Source organism: Salvia hispanica, chromosome 3 (genome assembly GCF_023119035.1).
Source record: "Salvia hispanica cultivar TCC Black 2014 chromosome 3, UniMelb_Shisp_WGS_1.0, whole genome shotgun sequence".
NCBI lineage: Eukaryota > Viridiplantae > Streptophyta > Magnoliopsida > Lamiales > Lamiaceae > Salvia > Salvia hispanica.
Genome location: NC_062967.1, coordinates 6,537,398 through 6,556,373, shown reverse-complemented (window position 1 = coordinate 6,556,373; position 18,976 = coordinate 6,537,398). Strand labels below are relative to the sequence as shown.

At 33.7% G+C, this 18,976-nt stretch overlaps 2 protein-coding genes across 7 annotated transcripts; both read right to left on the bottom strand.

Moving 5' to 3' along the window:
• Positions 1-3,816: 3,816 nt before the first annotated feature.
• Positions 3,817-6,363, bottom strand: LOC125211515 (auxin response factor 18-like). 3 transcript variants are annotated; one of them, XM_048111342.1, is made up of 4 exons: positions 6,036-6,363; positions 5,776-5,929; positions 4,801-5,618; positions 3,817-4,637 (listed from the first exon to the last, which is right to left on the bottom strand). In XM_048111342.1, the coding sequence occupies exons 2-4, from the start codon at positions 5,825-5,827 to the stop codon at positions 3,993-3,995; spliced, it is 1,515 nt and encodes a 504-aa protein (XP_047967299.1). In that variant the 5' UTR covers positions 5,828-5,929; positions 6,036-6,363; the 3' UTR covers positions 3,817-3,992. The 3 variants fall into 3 exon arrangements, with proteins under 3 accessions (XP_047967299.1, XP_047967300.1, XP_047967298.1); XM_048111343.1 differs by having other exon boundaries at positions 4,801-5,606; XM_048111341.1 differs by having other exon boundaries at positions 4,801-5,929.
• A 2,236-nt stretch (positions 6,364-8,599) lies between these two features.
• LOC125215567 (GATA transcription factor 8-like) lies at positions 8,600-11,502 on the bottom strand. Of its 4 annotated transcripts, none has more exons than XM_048117022.1 (3): positions 11,338-11,502; positions 10,152-10,413; positions 8,600-9,669 (listed from the first exon to the last, which is right to left on the bottom strand). In XM_048117022.1, exons 2-3 carry the CDS (start codon positions 10,377-10,379, stop codon positions 8,962-8,964), a joined length of 936 nt encoding a protein of 311 aa, XP_047972979.1. In that variant the 5' UTR covers positions 10,380-10,413; positions 11,338-11,502; the 3' UTR covers positions 8,600-8,961. The 4 variants fall into 4 exon arrangements, with proteins under 4 accessions (XP_047972979.1, XP_047972976.1, XP_047972978.1 ...); XM_048117019.1 differs by lacking the exon at positions 11,338-11,502 and adding an exon at positions 11,157-11,330; XM_048117021.1 differs by lacking the exon at positions 11,338-11,502 and adding an exon at positions 11,059-11,140.
• Positions 11,503-18,976: the final 7,474 nt, after the last annotated feature.

The following is an 18,976-nucleotide window of genomic DNA, read 5'->3' as shown; positions in this document are numbered from 1 at the left end:
TATAAAATAATTAAATATGATTAAAATTATTGTAAAACGAGTATAGATAAAAGTGGTTTACTATACTGAGCTTAGGCTCTAAATTTAAGTTATTAGCCAAAATATTGCTCCATTAATAGGGACGTCAGTGTAGCCCATAATCCGTGAGTTGATCCGAATAGCCCGCCAAATTTATAGGGTTAGAGCTGAAAATTTCTAGCCCGATAAAATCAAAACCGATTAGCCCGCACCCGATTAACCCGCAACTCTTTAGGGCCAGACACGAAAATCCGATAAAATGTCTATTATTCTATTTTTATTACTACTAATTCGACACTTTATTGATAAATTTTATAACATGGATAACTAAAAAAATAACTTTCAATTTTATATTAGATATACAAATTATATATTATTTTTTATTAATATAATAATTGATAATAAATTAAAAACTTAAAATTAACAATATTTAAATTTCTAAACCATGCATTAAAAATCGATGAAATGTCTCAAATATTAGTATTTGATCATATTTATGATTGAGTTTAAGCATATATCTCAAATATAATTAAATGTTTTACGTTGTATGAATATAACTAATTTTAATCATTATTTATTGGATTAACCGCATGTTAATATTATCAACAACAACCCGATTAACCTGTTGGGCTAGCCCGAAACCCGAGCTTTCAGGGTTAGGATTAAACTTTTATAGCTCAAAAGATATCACAACCCGATTAGCCCGCACCCGATTGATCGAAACTCGAACCGATTGACATCCCTATCCATTAAACAATAGTTTTTCTCTAGCTTGGGGTTTACTTACTTCTACCTTGGGCCTTTGTAATCTCTACAAAATCTGAATTTAACTTTCTCCTTTATACATAAAATAATAATATACCCCTATTAGGGTCCTATTCTAATGCTTTTAGCACCCTAATCCAAAATCAAGACTAAATCTCCACCCTTGGATTCTAAAATGAGTGGATGAGATTAAAGCTCACAAAATCTCAATAAATAGTAGATAAAATATCAACAAAAGGGTAATATCGTTTTCGTGAGTGTTTTTTTATATCAACATTGTGTATTACAAATATCAACAATATGACATTAGAATATCAACACAAGGACAAGAAAATATCAACACATTTTTATTGAGATTGGACATGCATAATATTGAGATTTTGCCTACAATATATTGAGATTTTTTGTTGCATTTGTTGAAAATAGCTGCTTATCAACATGTACGAAAATTGAAATATAATTTATCAAATTTCATCACCCGAACATCGTCGGAACATATGCAATTGAGATCTCGTTGGAATCCTTATTAAATTATCGTTAATTTGATATATTTTTTGCGAAAAAATAATATAAATTGAGAGAGTTACGTAAATTTAAAGATTTGAGATGATTTTGAGGAGAGAGAAAGTAGTTAGTTAGTTATAATTATTACATATAAGATTTGACATTAATACCATTTTAATTTAATTAATAATTATTTAAATTTAAAATATATTACACTTGGCATCATATTAACCACAAGATCTTCTAATCTAATGATTGAAAATTGGTCTCAATTTAGAATTGGTAATTAGTTAGCAATTGATTACCTCCCCTCTACTACTATTATTTAATGACATGATATAAAAAAGGCCCACAGTCACAATATATGCAAAAAGATGCATTTTCAACTTGAAAATCAATCTTGATTGTCCATTTAGTCAAAATGTAAGAATAAGATTAGCGCTTAGGGAAGCTTTCTATTCAAACTCATTTATTATTTTCACATATCAAAACCCAAGTTTCGACACTTCTTATAAAGTAACAATACCAAACTAAGCCATGCAATTCCATATTTTAGAGATCAAAACATTGGATACCTTACATAGGTTGAAAAACATAAAGTTGTTTGGTATAAATTATAATGTGTGTTGACCTAAGAGATTGTATGAACCATGGTTAACTATTCAACCACAACTTTAATTTCTGTTCTTATGCAAAACATTACTTTAAGATTTCAACAATCACCAAAATAACTGAAGATTTTTAATTGAGAACGAGTGTAAAATTAAAAAATTGACACTGTTTTTCTATAAATTTAAGTATATGCATATACGTATTAGCTTCTTATTCTCGAACAATTAGTTCGTATCACTTCCTTTTTTTTTAACTTTTAAGCATAAACAATCACATACTAATAAACAAAAATTTATACGGTCATGAAATTTTGCAACAATAATTAATGTCTCTCATTCAACGCTTTCCCCTCGTGCATCATCAATAACATGCTTCGTGTTTGCAAAATTACCCATTATGAACCCTAAAATTCAAGATCCCAATTAATTTTTCTATAAATATTATTACCCTATTCTCGTGATTGGAGATTCTATTATCTTTTTAACGCCTCTTGAATGTTGTTGATCAATAGATAATTCTATTAAATTTCAGTTAGTAAAATCATTTTGGATCAACTCTACTCCTCTTTCGTTCAAGATGCTAAATAATTTGATCTACTTAATTTATTTATTGGCAAAATATTTATCTTCACAAGTTATATTATTATCGGTTTACTAATTACTTAACCTAAGAGAGACATTACGAAACAAACAATCTTATCCAGCTCATTCAAAGGATAGTTGTCTCCACACACACACCCATTTTAATATTTTATAGTATGTTCCAATTTTAAATCGAAAACACTATTAATTAGAGCAAATCGAGTTTGACTTTGTTGATTTAATGTTCAAGAATGGCCCAAGCGTCAACACGGCGCAAGCGTTGTTTCTGGGCCTTGAGAGAGGTTGACTATTCGAGGTTTCTCACGTGAGCCCATTTCCTTATGTTTTCTTCTCTTAATTACACAATTAATTTACACAATAAATGCTTCCTCCCAAATTAACCATTTTTTATTACTAACATAATTGTCACGCACAAACTTGCTTAAATGAAGCGATCTATTGTAGAACAGAACCCCCTCCATTTTTATATAAGTGCATGTATGTATTTTCTAACCCTTTTTCTTTATCAATACTGTAATCTCAATATAAAACATTCACATGAGTATTCGATTTGATGGAATAGATAAAATTTAGTCATACAAATATAGTATAAATTCGGTCAAATTACTTATGGCAAAATAATTATTGAGCGATTTTGGGTCAATTCAATTTTCAATCAGCTTGGGACAATGGACTTTTTACTCAAAGACATCTGTAACAAGCAATTGGGATTAGAGCCATTGGCCCTACTTACTCGTTAATTCGTTAATAATGACCTCATTAATAAAAAAAAATCAGGCTCAAATCCCAATTTGATCTCGCCCTACTCATGCGGCATCAGAATTGGAATTGGAAATTGAATTCTTGCCTATTCTTGGGATTTTAATTTCAAGTCCAACTTGGGATCTCATAAATGACAGTAGAGATCGTTTAACTCCGATATCATATTTTATGCAATCACTATTATCAAATGTTGTGTGAAATCGAAATAGTACAATATTTGAAAATCTAGTGCATGATGATTTGATCATTTGAGAACATAAATTTGGACCGAAAAAGATTCGTTAGGTCTAAAATAAATGACACGTGTTAGAAGAGCCTTTTTACATCATTTGAATTTTGATAATCTCATGTGAGAAAGGGGTTGATTGTTGTTTAGTAACTTTAATTATGTGTTTTGATTAATTAGGGTTTCTCCCATCACACGTCTAATTTGCAAAAGTGGTGTATGATTGAATAAATGAATTTAGGATTTTTTGGTTCAAATGACTCAACTTCATTTATAGCAATGGTTGGAGACTAAAACAGAGTGTAGAATGTACTAACCAAATAATTATAAGTCATAATGAAAAATCTTTATAGTAAAAAGTGAGTTCATACATAAGCAAATTACTAGGAGTACTACAGTTTTGCTCCAAAGGAATTGATTTTTCCCACTACTTCAAAATTGTAAACCTACAATACAACTACAACAATAGTTTGATCAAACTGTACAACAGAAATAATAAACCATCAAAAATCCGCCTCTAGATAAGGCGTTTGGTCGTCGAATCCCGGGAACTCTCCATCCGATGAGGCCTCCAGTGGAAAATTCTGAATGACAGCCGAACCCGAGGCATTGGATGCATTTGCTGTGTTTTCTTGATTTCCATCTAAGCTATTGCCTTCTGTGTCTGCAGAGTGGCTCTGGGAGATTTGCTCTGCAGTGAGAATCGGCTGACCAAACAGAAGAAACATCGGGGTCTTGGCCTCGTTGCTTTTCTTCACCTCATGTGGAGAACTACCCATGTTCAGTGAGACATCACAGTTGGGAATTTGGAGAGGGTAGCCGGTGAGGAGTCTAGGAAATTGAGAAGCGTAGTCGAGCAGCTTGAAATCAAACGGCTGCAGTTTCTTGGATCGAGCATGCCTGGCTCCCTGTATGCCTGCAGGAATGTGGTCTGGTAGATAACACAAGGGCTTGCTAGGACTGAAGGGGTTGGTAACGAGTGTCCCCATCGGAAGTTGGAACTCCGTTGGCAGAGGCAGCCTCGGCCTCTTCCTTGGTGGAGAGAACCGGGAGAGGCCGTGGCCTGCTGCCATATTCGACACCAATTCAACCAACCAAGGATTCACTCTCTTCACATTGTGTAGTAAATCAGGCTCATCCCAAACCACCTACAAATGCAATTTCCAAAAACAGTTTGAATCTAATCCAAGAATACCTCAAAACTCATTATTCTACACTAATCCAAGATTATAAACATAACATGATTTAGCATAAAATGTGATCAGCAACTAAGCATGGATCATTCAATACAAGATTTGATCATAGGGTTACCTGAAGAAGTCTCCAAGGAGAATTAGGCCAATGAATTGGATCATCAACTTGAACAGAGGAAATTGTTCCCATGAACCAGCTGATCCTAGACGAATCCTCCGTCTCAAAGGCCATCTTAAACCTCATCCCCGAGCACCACTGCACCCTCATCGCAGCCCTAACAGCCGACTCCCTAACCACAAACTCCGGTGAGCCAGCACGAGGATAGTAAACAACCTCAAAAGGCTGGCCATTAGCAGCAATACTAGCTGCCTCAACAACAACCTCAGCCTTCACATTACCCCTCTCCTTCAACCCCAACTCACCCCCACCCCGTCTCCTGCATAACCCCACGCTCTCACCAAGAAAACCCGAGAATCCCCCTTGTAAGGCAGGGATCCCCGTGTTCCATCCACTCGAGACCTCAGCTCCACCACTGATACTCCTCTTGGCCCTGCGGATCCCAACACATAACTCCCCATTATCAGCCCTCAAGAACACAATTGAATCCCCAGCCACAAGCTTCTTATGGTTCACAAAATTGCTCCAACCGGTGGTGAGAAGGTGGCGCCGTGGAGTCCCCCTATAGATGTGCCTAAACTTCCAAACAGCCCCATGAACATCCTTAACCAAGATTGTCTGAACAGGGGGCTCAGCAGAGTAATCCAACCTAGGAAATATAGTCTCAGCACAATACCTAGGGACAGAGAAACCACCACCATTGTTTGCATCAGACTGAGTCAATGTCTTTGCAAATGAATTGGTTTTCTCTCTCTCCTCATTCCCATCAACCCCTCCCCCATCATCACACACACCAGATTCATTCCCTAACAGAGGCACTAATCTGATTTTAGCAAAAACCTCATCACTCTCAGAATCAGCCAAGTACTTAATAGATTCTACTCTACACAGCATAAGAGGTGCAATTCTTGGAAATTTCAGAAAATCAACATTCTCATTGGCGTGTTCAGCGTGACCTTGAGGGAAATAATAGACCTTGGAATTCGGTGGAGGGATTTGAGCCATCCCACCGGCACAGGCATGCCATAGCTGAGGATCCAAGCAACTTTCCATTTGATTCATGGGCTTGCTCAATGAATGCATCACGTTAATCATTTCTTCAAATTACTCAATCCCACTTCACCAATTTCTGCAGGGAAAAAGAATTTCAGTTAAAAATTGAATCTTTCATTCAGGAAAACAGCAAAAAAGTATGAAATTGGAATGTAATGAAGTCACAAAGCAATATCTTGCACCTTTTTAGCTTGGAAATCCTGAAAAGGTAAGAACTTTGTAATTTTGTGAGGGGCCCTTCAAATTTATAGAGGCGCGTGACAAGGATGGAAGAGAGGGAAGAAAAATGGGATCTTTTACTTGAAGAAAGAGCAAAAAGGTGGAGGAGGAGTGATGGTTGAGGGAGAGGAGAGTGAGAATTTATGCAGAGTTTCATGAAAACATAGAGACAGACACAGACACCAGACAAAACACACAACAGTGAGTTTTAGAGAGAGAGAGAGAGATGAAATGAGGAGACAAGTGAAGTTGAGCTTTGGTTTGTGACTTGCCGACCAGAAGGTGGCAGAGGAAAATGATATTGACAAATGATGCAGAAAAATTAAGCGTCCCAATTTATTTATAGTGGGATTTTCCGATTTTGTTGTGGTTGAGTGCGTTTTTTTGCCTTCAAACTTCTACACTAGTGTAGAAAAACATTTCTTGCATCATATGCCATAGAATTAATTCTTGCTCTTCCTCGATTTGTTCGAAATTTTTAGTTCAAACCAATAACAGAGTCGTTCAAAATCTGCGGCAAGTAAATTAATTATACTATAAATCAGCAAACGCACATACATTTTTGAAAATTGGTAATGATGAATTTTTAATGAAAATTATTGAAATAGTGTAGAATAAATAATAAATTGACTTTCTTGAAAAGTTTTAAATTATGGGAGGTCAGGTGGTATATATTTTCGATTTTCAAATGTAACAAAATAGAGTTTAAGCTGTGATTAATGTTTGCTTTAAATAGTGTCGAAATTAGTGGTAAGGGGAAAAGCCCAGTATTAAAATCACACATATATTGATATTTATTTCTTTTTTGTCCTTATTTATTTCTTCACACATCGTTTTCATGAATATTAAATAAGATTGTTTTGGTAAAGAAATGCAGTACAATTTTATTAGTGACTATATTAATTCAAAACGAGGGCGTAGTTATGATTTTCAGTTAAATGTCCATATATTTGAATATCAGAAGGTAGACCGGTGGGAAACTAAAGCAACACTAGAAACAAGAATACATGTACTGATGTTCATCATAACATTAGAATTAGAATCTACAAAAACAAATTGATTAAGATTTTAAATTAATAATAAACATAGCCTTTTCTAATGTATACTTTAAACTCACTGTATGATCAAATTTAATGAGATATTACCTATAGTTTGTAGGGAGTAAAAAAAATTGGCAAGCATAGGCGTAATCACAATGTAAAATGTCTACTTTTCGTCTAATTAAAATTATTCATCAAAATGTTGTATGCCCAATTAGAAGTATAGTACTATCATATATCCAACCATATTATAAAAATTGAAAATTGTGAGGGTTGATCAATGGACACTAGTATAGAGGTACAAGATAAGCCAAAAGTGATCGGCGGCTAAGGGAACACTTGTAATTAGTGCCAATCTTTGAGGAAGCAACACTAAATTAATGTTAATGATGCAAGCCGGTTAGGAGTTGAAGGTCACTATTAACATTGTTGGTGTAGTAATTTGGTTTTACAGCATAATAATAATGACACCCTTAGCGCCACTTAGTCAACTCATTTGTAAGTTATACATATTATATTTATGTATGTATTAACAAAAATATTTAGCAGATGTGTAGAGTTAGGCATTCAGTCACCATTTCATATATAGTAAATGAAAATTTCACATATCATTGAAAATTTCAGTCACCATTGAATTGAGATAATGACTTCAAAACCATCTTATTTCTCTTCTAAGGTCATTATGTTTTTTTTTATTATTATGCTAGTTGGTGTGTATTTTTATAATCAAGTAACCGTATTAGTATTGTCTTTTTTATTTCTAACACGTGATGAAGAGAATCAAAATATGACTGTCATTCAAAGATGGCGTTTAGGTTACACATTACTCATGTAATAATAATGATGATCAAATTGCACATGAAATATAAATTGCATTCTCACTAAAAATTAGACACCATAATGTGCCTAATATGGAGCTAGTGGAAAGACGTAAATAAGAAGCCCATCGAAATAGAAGGCCAGATCTTACATTTGAATTTCGATGGACCCTTCATTTATTTGGAATTGGAGTCCAAACATATGTAAATGACTTTGTCGAAATCAATATAATAGAATTAGTTTCCACATCCCATCAAAATCCAACAACTTACATTTTGTGTTGGTCTCATTTTCAACCATGCTACTAAGAAAATCATTTTAGCAGCAATCTAATGTGATTGGTTTCATGGTAAATGTAAAACATATTGTGTAATTGGATTTATTAGGCATACACGGTAAATGATTATAGTCATGCAATTATATACCTGCTCTGTAGTGTATCAAGTACAATCCTAATAATGGAAACTAAATACTTGATTCAATTAAATTATCAATCATATCTTATTAAATTAATGGCAAATGCAATACTTTATGCAGTATATTCAGTGCAATGTTCTATCATTCCCACAATTCGACATTTTTTTAATTTCAACCAACTTATATAGATTGGATAAAATAAAAACTCATTTTAAATTTAAAAAGGTAGGAAGATTGCAAGACACAAAATGTGCAAAAAGCAGACATGAACTTAACTCCAACTCCATTACCAGTTCAAGATCAACACTACAAGCAAATCAACTGCAAAAAGAATTCCCACCAAAACTTGCTGGAAATGCTATAAATTTCAAGGAACTATCCAAGATTAGGGCAAAACCTTCCCTCAGTCCTCATTGCTAAACTCCCTAGACTCTCTTCTTCTTCTTCGTCCTCTTCTTCCTCGCCCCGAACTAGCTAAAATATGATGAATTATAAAGCTCCTATCCCTTCCTTACATCAATGTACAAAGAACTAAAGAACAAACAAATGGCATAACCTGCATGACTGACTAGCAACGGAGAAGGGAAACCACCAACTGACTGATAAGTCTCGTCTACACTGAAGTGTCGGGTGCAGCTGCTGCGCTTCTGGTCTCAGCCTTGCATCTCATCTCGGTCACCTTCTTGTGCGAGTTTGAGTGCAGAGACGGGACGAAGGTTGGACTAGCAGCAGGGCGGTACTCAGGGAACAGCCTCCCAGACTTGTAACGAACGCCACAAGCATTGCACAGCGTCTTTGGGCCCATGGGCCCCGCCCTCCACTGCGGAGTCTTTGTTATCTCGCAATGCAAGCATTTCCGGACTGGAGGAGGGTCTTGCTGCGCTGCTGTCGGATTTGCAGGAGGCGTTATCTTGATTTTCTTGCTCTTCTTTACGGGCCACGACTCAGCAAAGTTGTTGGATTCCGATGAAACCCCACCGTGGAGGGCAGAAGAAACATGGGGGTTCTCCTGATAAGAGGATGCCGGGGAGATGAGCTGAATTGCCGGTCGAGGGTTGAAAGTTGCTGGCCGAGGGCGCTTGCTGCGTGCACGCTGGGGGCCACGATGGCAGGGGCTGAGAGGCATCACCTTCCCACCTGAGGAGGAACTGCTGCTGCAGCTGCTGCTCTCCACTACGGAAACTGGACTCAAGCTTTGGAATTGGCTATGTGGTGAGTCGTTGCTGGCACGCAGATTCTCTTTGCCGACTGTCAGCCCCCCGCCTGAAAACGAATCCTCCACAAAGGTCGAAAGCCACTCCAGTTGTACTATATCCTCATACTGCAACAACAAACAGTTCAACAATCAGATCAAAGTTAAACAAATGAAGGTTGAATAAATATACAATGCAAACATAAACATAAGAAATCATGTTGGTTTAGTATAGCAAAAAACTTAAACTTAACAAGACATTCATTGGATGAATCAAATTAACTCACAAAATCGATATTTTCAGAATCAACGAAGAAAGACGACCAGCGACCTCTTTAAAAGCATTGGATGAAATAATCAAGACATTCATAAATTATAAATTTAGTAACTCTCACCATGAAAAAGCAGGTAAAAGCTCATTTATTCATTTCAAGTTTTCCTGATCAAGAATTGAGCCTCAATCAAACTCAAACACAATAAAACATATTCTACCAATGACAACATGATCAGATTCAAAACTAATGTGAATTTGGAATCTCTAGCTATCAAATTCTTCTGCACAATATTCATTAAACACAATAGACATTAAGAGCTATGTAGAAGATGCTGACCGGAACAGAGAGCTCAGCAGCAAGGTCGGAGGCAGAGCTGTCATGGCTGGCGGAGAAGAGAGTGTCGCAGCCCTGCAAGGCCTCTTCCCACGAGGGGAAATCCTTGCAGTCACTGGAGCTAACTAAGTTAGCATCACCACACTCGCTGTCTGGGGGAAAGTCAATCAAATCATCCATTTGGTCGAAAAAGTTTCCACAATCGATTTCATCTATCAACTCTGGCTCCATCACCTCTCTTTCTCTACTACACCAATGCCAATAACTGCAACAAAACAAGAAACATGTGATGTTATAACAAGAACTTGGACTAGTTTGCCTACGTAGATAAAAACAAAAACAGAGTTACAGAATACAAGTTCAAAAATGTGGGACGGTAAGAATTCGAGAAGGGATTATCAGAAGATTGTGCTTGACAGCTTATACAGAGCTGGGACCAAAAGGGTGATTTTTTTTTTCTTTCAAATTCAAGCGTTTTTTGAATTCTTGCAAGTTGCAAACAAGAACCTCCAAAACCTTATCATAGTCCCTTTTCCAATTTACACACAATCAGTAACAAACAAAAGTAGATATGGACATATGACTTTATTCAAAAACTCAACCGACATAAAATTTTGCCCAAGTTCAACATAAAAAAAGTGAGAGTGATAGAGAATTTGAACAATAAAACCAACCTCTCAAAATCTAGAAAAACGCAGAGAATTGTAGGAATGAAATAATGAGTAATGGAATTTTTTCTTAAAAGCAAATTTTGAGATTGAGCATTTCTCAAAAATGGAAAATTGCAGAAATCGAAATAAGTATTCAAATCCCATTTTCAATAACTCAAATGGTTCAATATACTGATACATCGAATTTAAAACTTTCCCATTTGATTTGATTTATTTTCTTCAGCAATAAGGGAAAATACCATAAAATTCCTTTTAGAAGTGAATTTTGCAGGAGCTGAAAAACGTGAGGAAAGCATGTAAATGAAGAAGAGACAGAAAAGGAAAATGCGAGGCATACCCCCAAATACAATGAAATAGGTAGTGTCTTTAAACAACACTGCTAGAACTGAGCTACAGCCTAATTATGCATGTATATAGCATATTGTGAATATGAGAGAAGGGAATTGAAAGAGGGAAGGCTAAAAATAGTGAGTGAGTGAGAGAGAGGGAAGAATAGAATAGGTAGGTGAAATTGTAGCTTGAATGCAAGCTGTCAATTGCACTCTCAGGCTTCACTGTCGTGATGTTTAAGGCTTGCTTGAGCACGGGTCCCACACCACTCCTACCGCGCTTCCCAGCGCCACCGGATGTGTAAATGAGCGGGCGCACACGGGTATGGTATTGTCCCGGATAGCCTCCTACTCCTCTCAACTTCATCCATTCCTAACCTTCTAAACTAAATCACTCCTTTTCTTTTTTTCTTCAAAAATTATTCCTTTAAATTCTTTTTCATTTTATTTATTCACCTGTCCTACGATTGTTTTGACTCATTATCGTTATCCATCTAGTCCGATTGTTTTTGAGGTGCCGTACGAATGTTTTGACTCATTAGTATAATTCGATAGCAAGATATAATCTTTCGAACCAAACTGTACTGAATATTAATTTTAAAATCTCATCAATTGCCCCTTTTTTTAAGAAATTCACTACACATTCATTAATTTGATGAAGTTTGACAATGTTTATTACACAAATCGATCGTATCTTTTGACTCTTATTTTGTTTCATGGAACATGCTAGTTTAATCAATAATGATACACTCCCTAAATAATAAGTTAGTAATGTTCATTTATATCTTGAGACCGCGTGATGCTTAACAAAAAATTACTCTGGGATTTTTTTACAGTATGTTTCGATTTATTTCCGTTCTTAGTTTTAGAAAGGTTTAATTAAAGCAAACCATGTACATATCTTATCTTGATATATCCCTATAATAAAAGCATGATTTAATAATTTCAAATTCTAGTATGGTATCAAATTTTAAAAAAAGTATGATGTAAAACAAACTTAATAGCCCGTGGTTTCACTCCCACTTTTTTCTTTCAAAGTGGGATTTTAATAGCTTTTTCTTTTGATTTTCAGTCTACACTTTAACGAAACAGCCGGAGTTTATTTATGTTAAACTAATTCAAAAAAGTTAATGATTTCATTACATATTTATAGAATTGTGTGACCTTTGGAGGAATTGAACTTTAGTTCGTAATTTTTGAAATTGTTGGAATAAAATCGTTGTAAAAGCGCGCGAAAGGGAGGTTTAAAGTGGATATTACTGTTTCATTTCATAATTGCTTTCTATGATTAGTGTAATAGCAACTGATTTCATTTCATGTAGCTACAAGTACATGACATTTAATCATTATAATTACTATTACCATGTATTATTGCAATTATTAGTAGTACTATTTTTTATAAAATGGTCATGGAATCACTTATTCCACCTATTAGAATTTTCAAGACGGCATTATTGCAATTAATCACACTAGTCAATGTATACTAATTAAAATTAAAATTATACAACTGGTTGTAATTTGATTTTGCAGCATTATTACCTATTTCTCGTAATGCTTTTTTTAATATCCAGACATTGTTGAAATGCTTTTTTTCCCTGGAAATAAAGGGAGTGCTTTTGGTGAGTTTATAAAAACTAAAAATTATCAACTAATTAATTTGACTGGCTGTTGTAAACCTTTTCTTTACATAGCTCATAAGTCATAACCATATGAAATATAAAGGTAATAAAGTGAATTCGCATAATTTTATTCAAACAGACACGAAGGAAGATTCCACGCTTTAACAATCTTTTTTCCCAACTAATCTTAAGGTGTACTCTTGGAATCATTAATTTTTGCCACAATAAATTTGTAAACAATGTTGGAAAATATTATTTCATATAAAAAGAATATATAGTGAATTTGTATAACTATCTTTATGTAGATTTTTTTAGTTATCTCTTATATGGCTTACTTGGGATGCACTCTATGAATCACTTCCTTCAAAAAGACTTCACCCTTTTACAAAAGTGATTTTGGCTAAAACCTTATTCAATTATTTTAATTCTGCAGAGTTATCAATATCATGATTGTTTGCTTCTATGGTTTTTGCAAGGGGCTGATTACTAGTCTTGTTTTATTGCATTCGAATCTCGTATTCTACAATTCTAGAATACTAGTATGATATTTCTTATAGTTATTAAAGTATAAATTTTTTATATTAATCTTTCATCCTCTATTTATTTCTTCCCTGATTAAATTCTTCGTGTAAAAAAATATAGTAATCTTTATTTTTCGTGGCTTACTTGAAATTGGGATCTAATAATGTAAATGTCCCCACAAAACTACCACACTAGACACCATGAATTAATTAATAACAATGAAACGAGCCCTGTTTTATTTTGTGTCATAATTTAATACTAGTATATTTTATCCTGTGAAATGCACTGGGTCTTATATAAAGACAGTGAGATACTAGTTTAAAATAGAGTCACATAATTATGGTTGTTCACACAAAACTTAACTTCAAAGTCAATGAAATTACATGATGCAGTAGCTCAAATGTTCCTCAACAATAAGCTAATGATGATGAGCAAAACTTCAATGATTATCTGAACTTTTTAGAGCCAATATTATTACAACCATCTTGATACAAATATTTTACAATACGCTTGGTAATTGGTACTATACGTTAAATCTTTTTCGTTCACCATTAAAAATCTCATATTGTTCTTTAGGAATGTTTATGGTTGTTTTTATCAAGTATCTATCATTAAATATCACATGATTTCATTTATATTAACTATAAACTAATTTATAGAATATAAGTCATATTTCACTAAGTTTTATTCAGTGATGTAGCATAAGTAGTTGGACAATTAAACACTTCTACGTCATATACTAGCTACTAATCATGTTAATATGCTAATTATATGGAGTATTCTAATTAACAACATGCTTCAGTATGTTTGCTGCACAAGATTTGGGACAGGTTTTATTTAAATGTTTTATTATTAACATTTCATACTACTCCATGTTAATTATTGCATTAGATCCAATCTAGATCATGTGATTAACTATAACTAACTCAATTCATAATATTTTATGTTGATAAAAAAAACTAATTACCAGAATGTTGAACCTATATATAACACCTAACTAGAAACTAAGCAGAAACCATTTAAAATCCTTTTAAAAAAATAGAAATCATTTTTAGTTACTGTATCATCTTATTTTAGCTACTGTTGACTAAAACGATTAAATTATCAATCTGAGGACTCAAGTTAACTAAAAATAAAGTTTGAGAACTTAAATTTCATCCGTACTTTCCAAATATTATGAGATTTAATTTCTCGAAACTCAAATATTGTGATTTGTGAATAGTTGTATTATAGTAATACTATAGAATTTATTTATTAAGCTGCAATTTAACAAAATCATTTTAAAATAACCGACAAATATCTATTTTTTCACTGAAGTAATCCATTTATTTTCTAAATATACACACGCAATTTTATTGTTGGGAAGTGGTTGATTGGATATATTTGGAATTATCCCAATTTACGAAGTGATAAATATATAAATATTTTACGGGTGGGACATAGTTGCATGTGTTATAGTCCAGATATCACACTACCAAATTCAGAAAATTATTGCTTGATTTACTCACTAAAAATCATTCTTTTCTCACTTCAATAATAAATTATGCACACCAAACTCACATGCCCATACTGAAAACCACATGACCCAATCACACTTTTTCACTAATTTTATAGACTATAGAGTGAACGAAGAAATTTTCTCCGTTACAAATTAGCTGGGATTTTTTTATTTTAATGTCTAAATGAGATGATACGGTAGCTAAAATAAAAACCATTTTAAAAAAAAATAGAAATCATTTTTAGCATTTAGATTGTTAATATTAGATTAGATTTATCCATTTGTTGGAGAATTCGTGATATTAGCTCGATATTATCAAAAAATCATTTTTTAATACATTGTTAATTAACTAAAACACAATCAAACCATGAGAAAAAAAATTCTCAAAACCATTTACCTAGAAACTGATCCAATCAAATGTCTCTTTCTGATTAATCAATCGAAAAATCACTTCGAAATAACTAAGAACAAGTGCATTACCGGCAAAGAGTTGGCGTGTCGGTGCCGACACTGACTCCCGCCGACAGTGCCACCGGCTATACCAGGTGACCACCTCTGACATCTAAATATTAACCGGAATGAGACCGGTCCTTTTACGGATTTTTACTTTATTTTAGGAGTAGTATCTTTTTTTTAGTAATTTGATATGTAAAATAGAAACTATCATGTTATCACTATAATACTATTACTATGTTGAACTCCCTTTTTGTACCTCGTACAGGGAAAAAAAAAGAGACGAACTCCATAGCAATACTTTTGTCGTCACTTAAGTTGAGTGTTAAAAATACTACTCATTCAATTCGTTGCACTCAAGATGTCCACATTTATTAATGGTAAGAAATTTTAGCAAAAGTTGTTAAGTGGCAAAAATAGAAAGAAAAGAAGTACAGAGTAATTGAATATTTTTATGAGGAGATAAGGATTTATTTCTAAATATAGAAAGTAGACATCTTGAATATAACAAAAGTAATAGTAATTAATTTGATTATAATTACAAATCAAATAAAATTTTATAGTAATATATATGTATGTGCATGTTCATGTCTTAGTTATTCTTTTGTGCATGATATAATCATAAAACCTTTATAAATGTGAGGAAGATCGATCCCTTTTCCGTCTACAATTTATAGTCCTTTTTTTATTCAATGTGAAATTTATAAATTTATAGTTTCATTTTAGTTCAATGTGAACTTTTAAAATATGATTAAAAGTAAGTTGAAAAATTAGTAAAATATGAGTCATATTTGATTCATTGGATTTTTTTATTACAACTTGAAGTAACAAAATTGAATTTCAATTTCAAAAATTCAAAACGAAAGCACATCATTATCGAACAACAAAAATATATATGCATCTTTAATTACGTCTCTTTGCCATTATTTTTTCTATCTCAGCCTTGAATTTAAAAAATATAAATTCGAACTCCAAATATCACATCATATGTCAACCTCTCCCCTAAATTCAGGGCATAAGTCTGTTCAAGGATATTTCGAACATTCATGCATGACTCATCTAAATGCTGAAAATATTTATTATACTCCATATAAGTTTGTTGATTATTGTTAAGCAAAGAAACTAAAAATGGATGTAACTAGACTTTGTGTTCATCTTCTGCGATAGAATATATAAGTACAGATAATAATTAGTCATATTAGATTTTAGAGTGAACTATAAAAATGGTTCTTGGACTATGGGTTTATCTCGTTCATAGTTCCTGGACTTTAAAAATATCGCCAGTAGTCCCTGGACTAAGGGTTTATCTCGAAATTGGTCCTTTTGGCTTTTTTTGGTACGAAAATACCATTTGATATTATTTTGGGGGGTTTGGGCAATTTGGTCTTTTTACACTTTTAACATTTTAAATCTGATATTATTTTAGTTATGTACTAACTTTGATATTATTTCAAAATTATCATTCTTCTTCCATTTTGTTATCCTTCACTGAATTTGTTTTTTTTATTTCAATATTAGATTTAATTTTATAAAATTTTAAATTTTAATTTTTAAATATCAATAAATTTTTTTAATTATAAAAATTATTAAATAGCAAAAATTAATAGTTATAATCAATATTTAATAGTGTATAGTACTATGTAATCAATAAGGTATGACAACGCTTTAGTTTTAATCAATATTTAAATAGCTTTAATCATAAATAGATTATATAACACAATTTATTCTGAAATAAATATACATCTAATGTAAGACTAATATAATTTTTGTTTATTAATTTGAAAACAATCAAAATTTACTAGAAAATTTCAACAAAAATACTCCTATATAAAATTTTAAGTAGGATCAAATTTTTAGTCAACTTCATAATATTTAATCACAAGCAATTATAACAACCGAACGGAGGCTAAATAGAATAACTCTTATTTTTCCATCATGATTAATATTATTTTTCTGTACTTCTTCAATTCAATTGAATATTATATTAAATAACAAAAATTAATAGTTTTAATCAATATTTATAGTGTCCATGAATTAATAGTTTTCATTAAAAAAATTTATTGATATTTAAAAATCTAAATATTAAATTTAATTTTATAAAATTAAATCTAATATTGAAATAAAAAAAACAAATTCAGTGAAGGATAACAAAATGAAAGAAGAATGATAATTTTGAAATAATATCAAAGTTAGTACATAACTAAAATAATATCAGATTTAAAATGTTAAAAGTGTAAAAAGACCAAATTGCCCAAACCCCCCAAAATAATATCAAAGGGTATTTTCGTACCAAAAAAAGCCAAAAGGACCAATTTCGAGATAAACCCTTAGTCCAGGGACTACTGGCGATATTTTTAAAGTCCAGGGACTATAGGCGAGATAAACCCATAGTCCAGAGACCATTTTTGTAGTTCACTCAATATTTAAACATAACAAGAATACTGTGAAATTTTTCGCAATTGAAGTTTGAATTTCAATATCGGCGTCGTTTCTGCTGCCTACGAACAGAGTCGGATCTACATTCCTCCTCCGCAGATCCGACATCGAGAAGCTGAAATCCGCCACCAAATCGTCGGCGTTGTCGTTTATCGCCGCCGCGGCGTATGTCTGGAGCTGTATGGTGAAATCGAGCGACAAATCCGACGAAAATGCGGCGGAGCTTTTCATCATACCTGCTGACGCCAGGGGGAGGAAGGATCCGGCGATACCGGAGAATTACTTCGGAAATTGCATCGTCAGCTCGGTGGCGCGGGTGGAGCGTGGGAAGCTGGCGGCGGAGGACGGATTCGCGGCGGCGGCTGAGGCAATTGGCGCGGAGATCGAGGGGAAATTGAAAAACAGAGATGAGATTTTGAGAGGAGCGGAGAATTGGATGTCGGATATCTTCAAATGCTTCGGGAAGAGCGTGCTCGGAGTTTCTGGATCGCCGAGATTCGTTCTGTTGAAGGCGGATTTTGGATGGGGAAAGGCGAGGAAATTGGAGGTGCTGTCGATTGATGGAGAGAATTTCAATGTCGCTGTGTAGCTCGAGCGATTTCAATGGCGGATTTGAGGTGGATTAAGAGAGAGAATGAAGAGAGGTGAGAAATCACGGGAGACTGTTTCAATTGTGGCTGTTTTCATTTGTTTTCACTGAATTTACTATTATACCCTTTCATAATAAATTAATCTAAAAATGTATAACATGATTATTTGATTAATTGATATGTGACAATAATTAATTGATAGTCAATTAATTAGGGTAAAATGTATCTTATACCAAATATATGTATTATACTAAAAATCCAATTCTATTTAGGATTCTATCACATGTCACATATGTGAGACATAAAACTTACAGTATCACTCACACAAAACGATAGGCAATATTCAAATCCCCCTTGGGCAATAGGAATGTCGCAGTATTCTGACGAGAGTCACGCCAACCATCGAAAAGTCTGCTCACATCAATGTTCACCTCACCAATACAAGTGTGTCCCACACTTCTCTTATAGAGTTATAGTAGAGACGCACCACCAGATTCCCTCCCGTTACATCTGCTACAGGGTAATGCACGGTGAAGTTCCACGTCGGGTCCGGCCCTCCTGCCTCGTACGTGTCGGTTTTCGTGACCTTGCCGCCATCTAGTTTGACCTCTGCGTACACTCTAAACTGGTGGCCGATCCGACGTTTACACTGGAGGTTGTCGACCGAGATGAGGGTTAGATCGAAGCTCGTTGCATCTCCGAATGGTGTT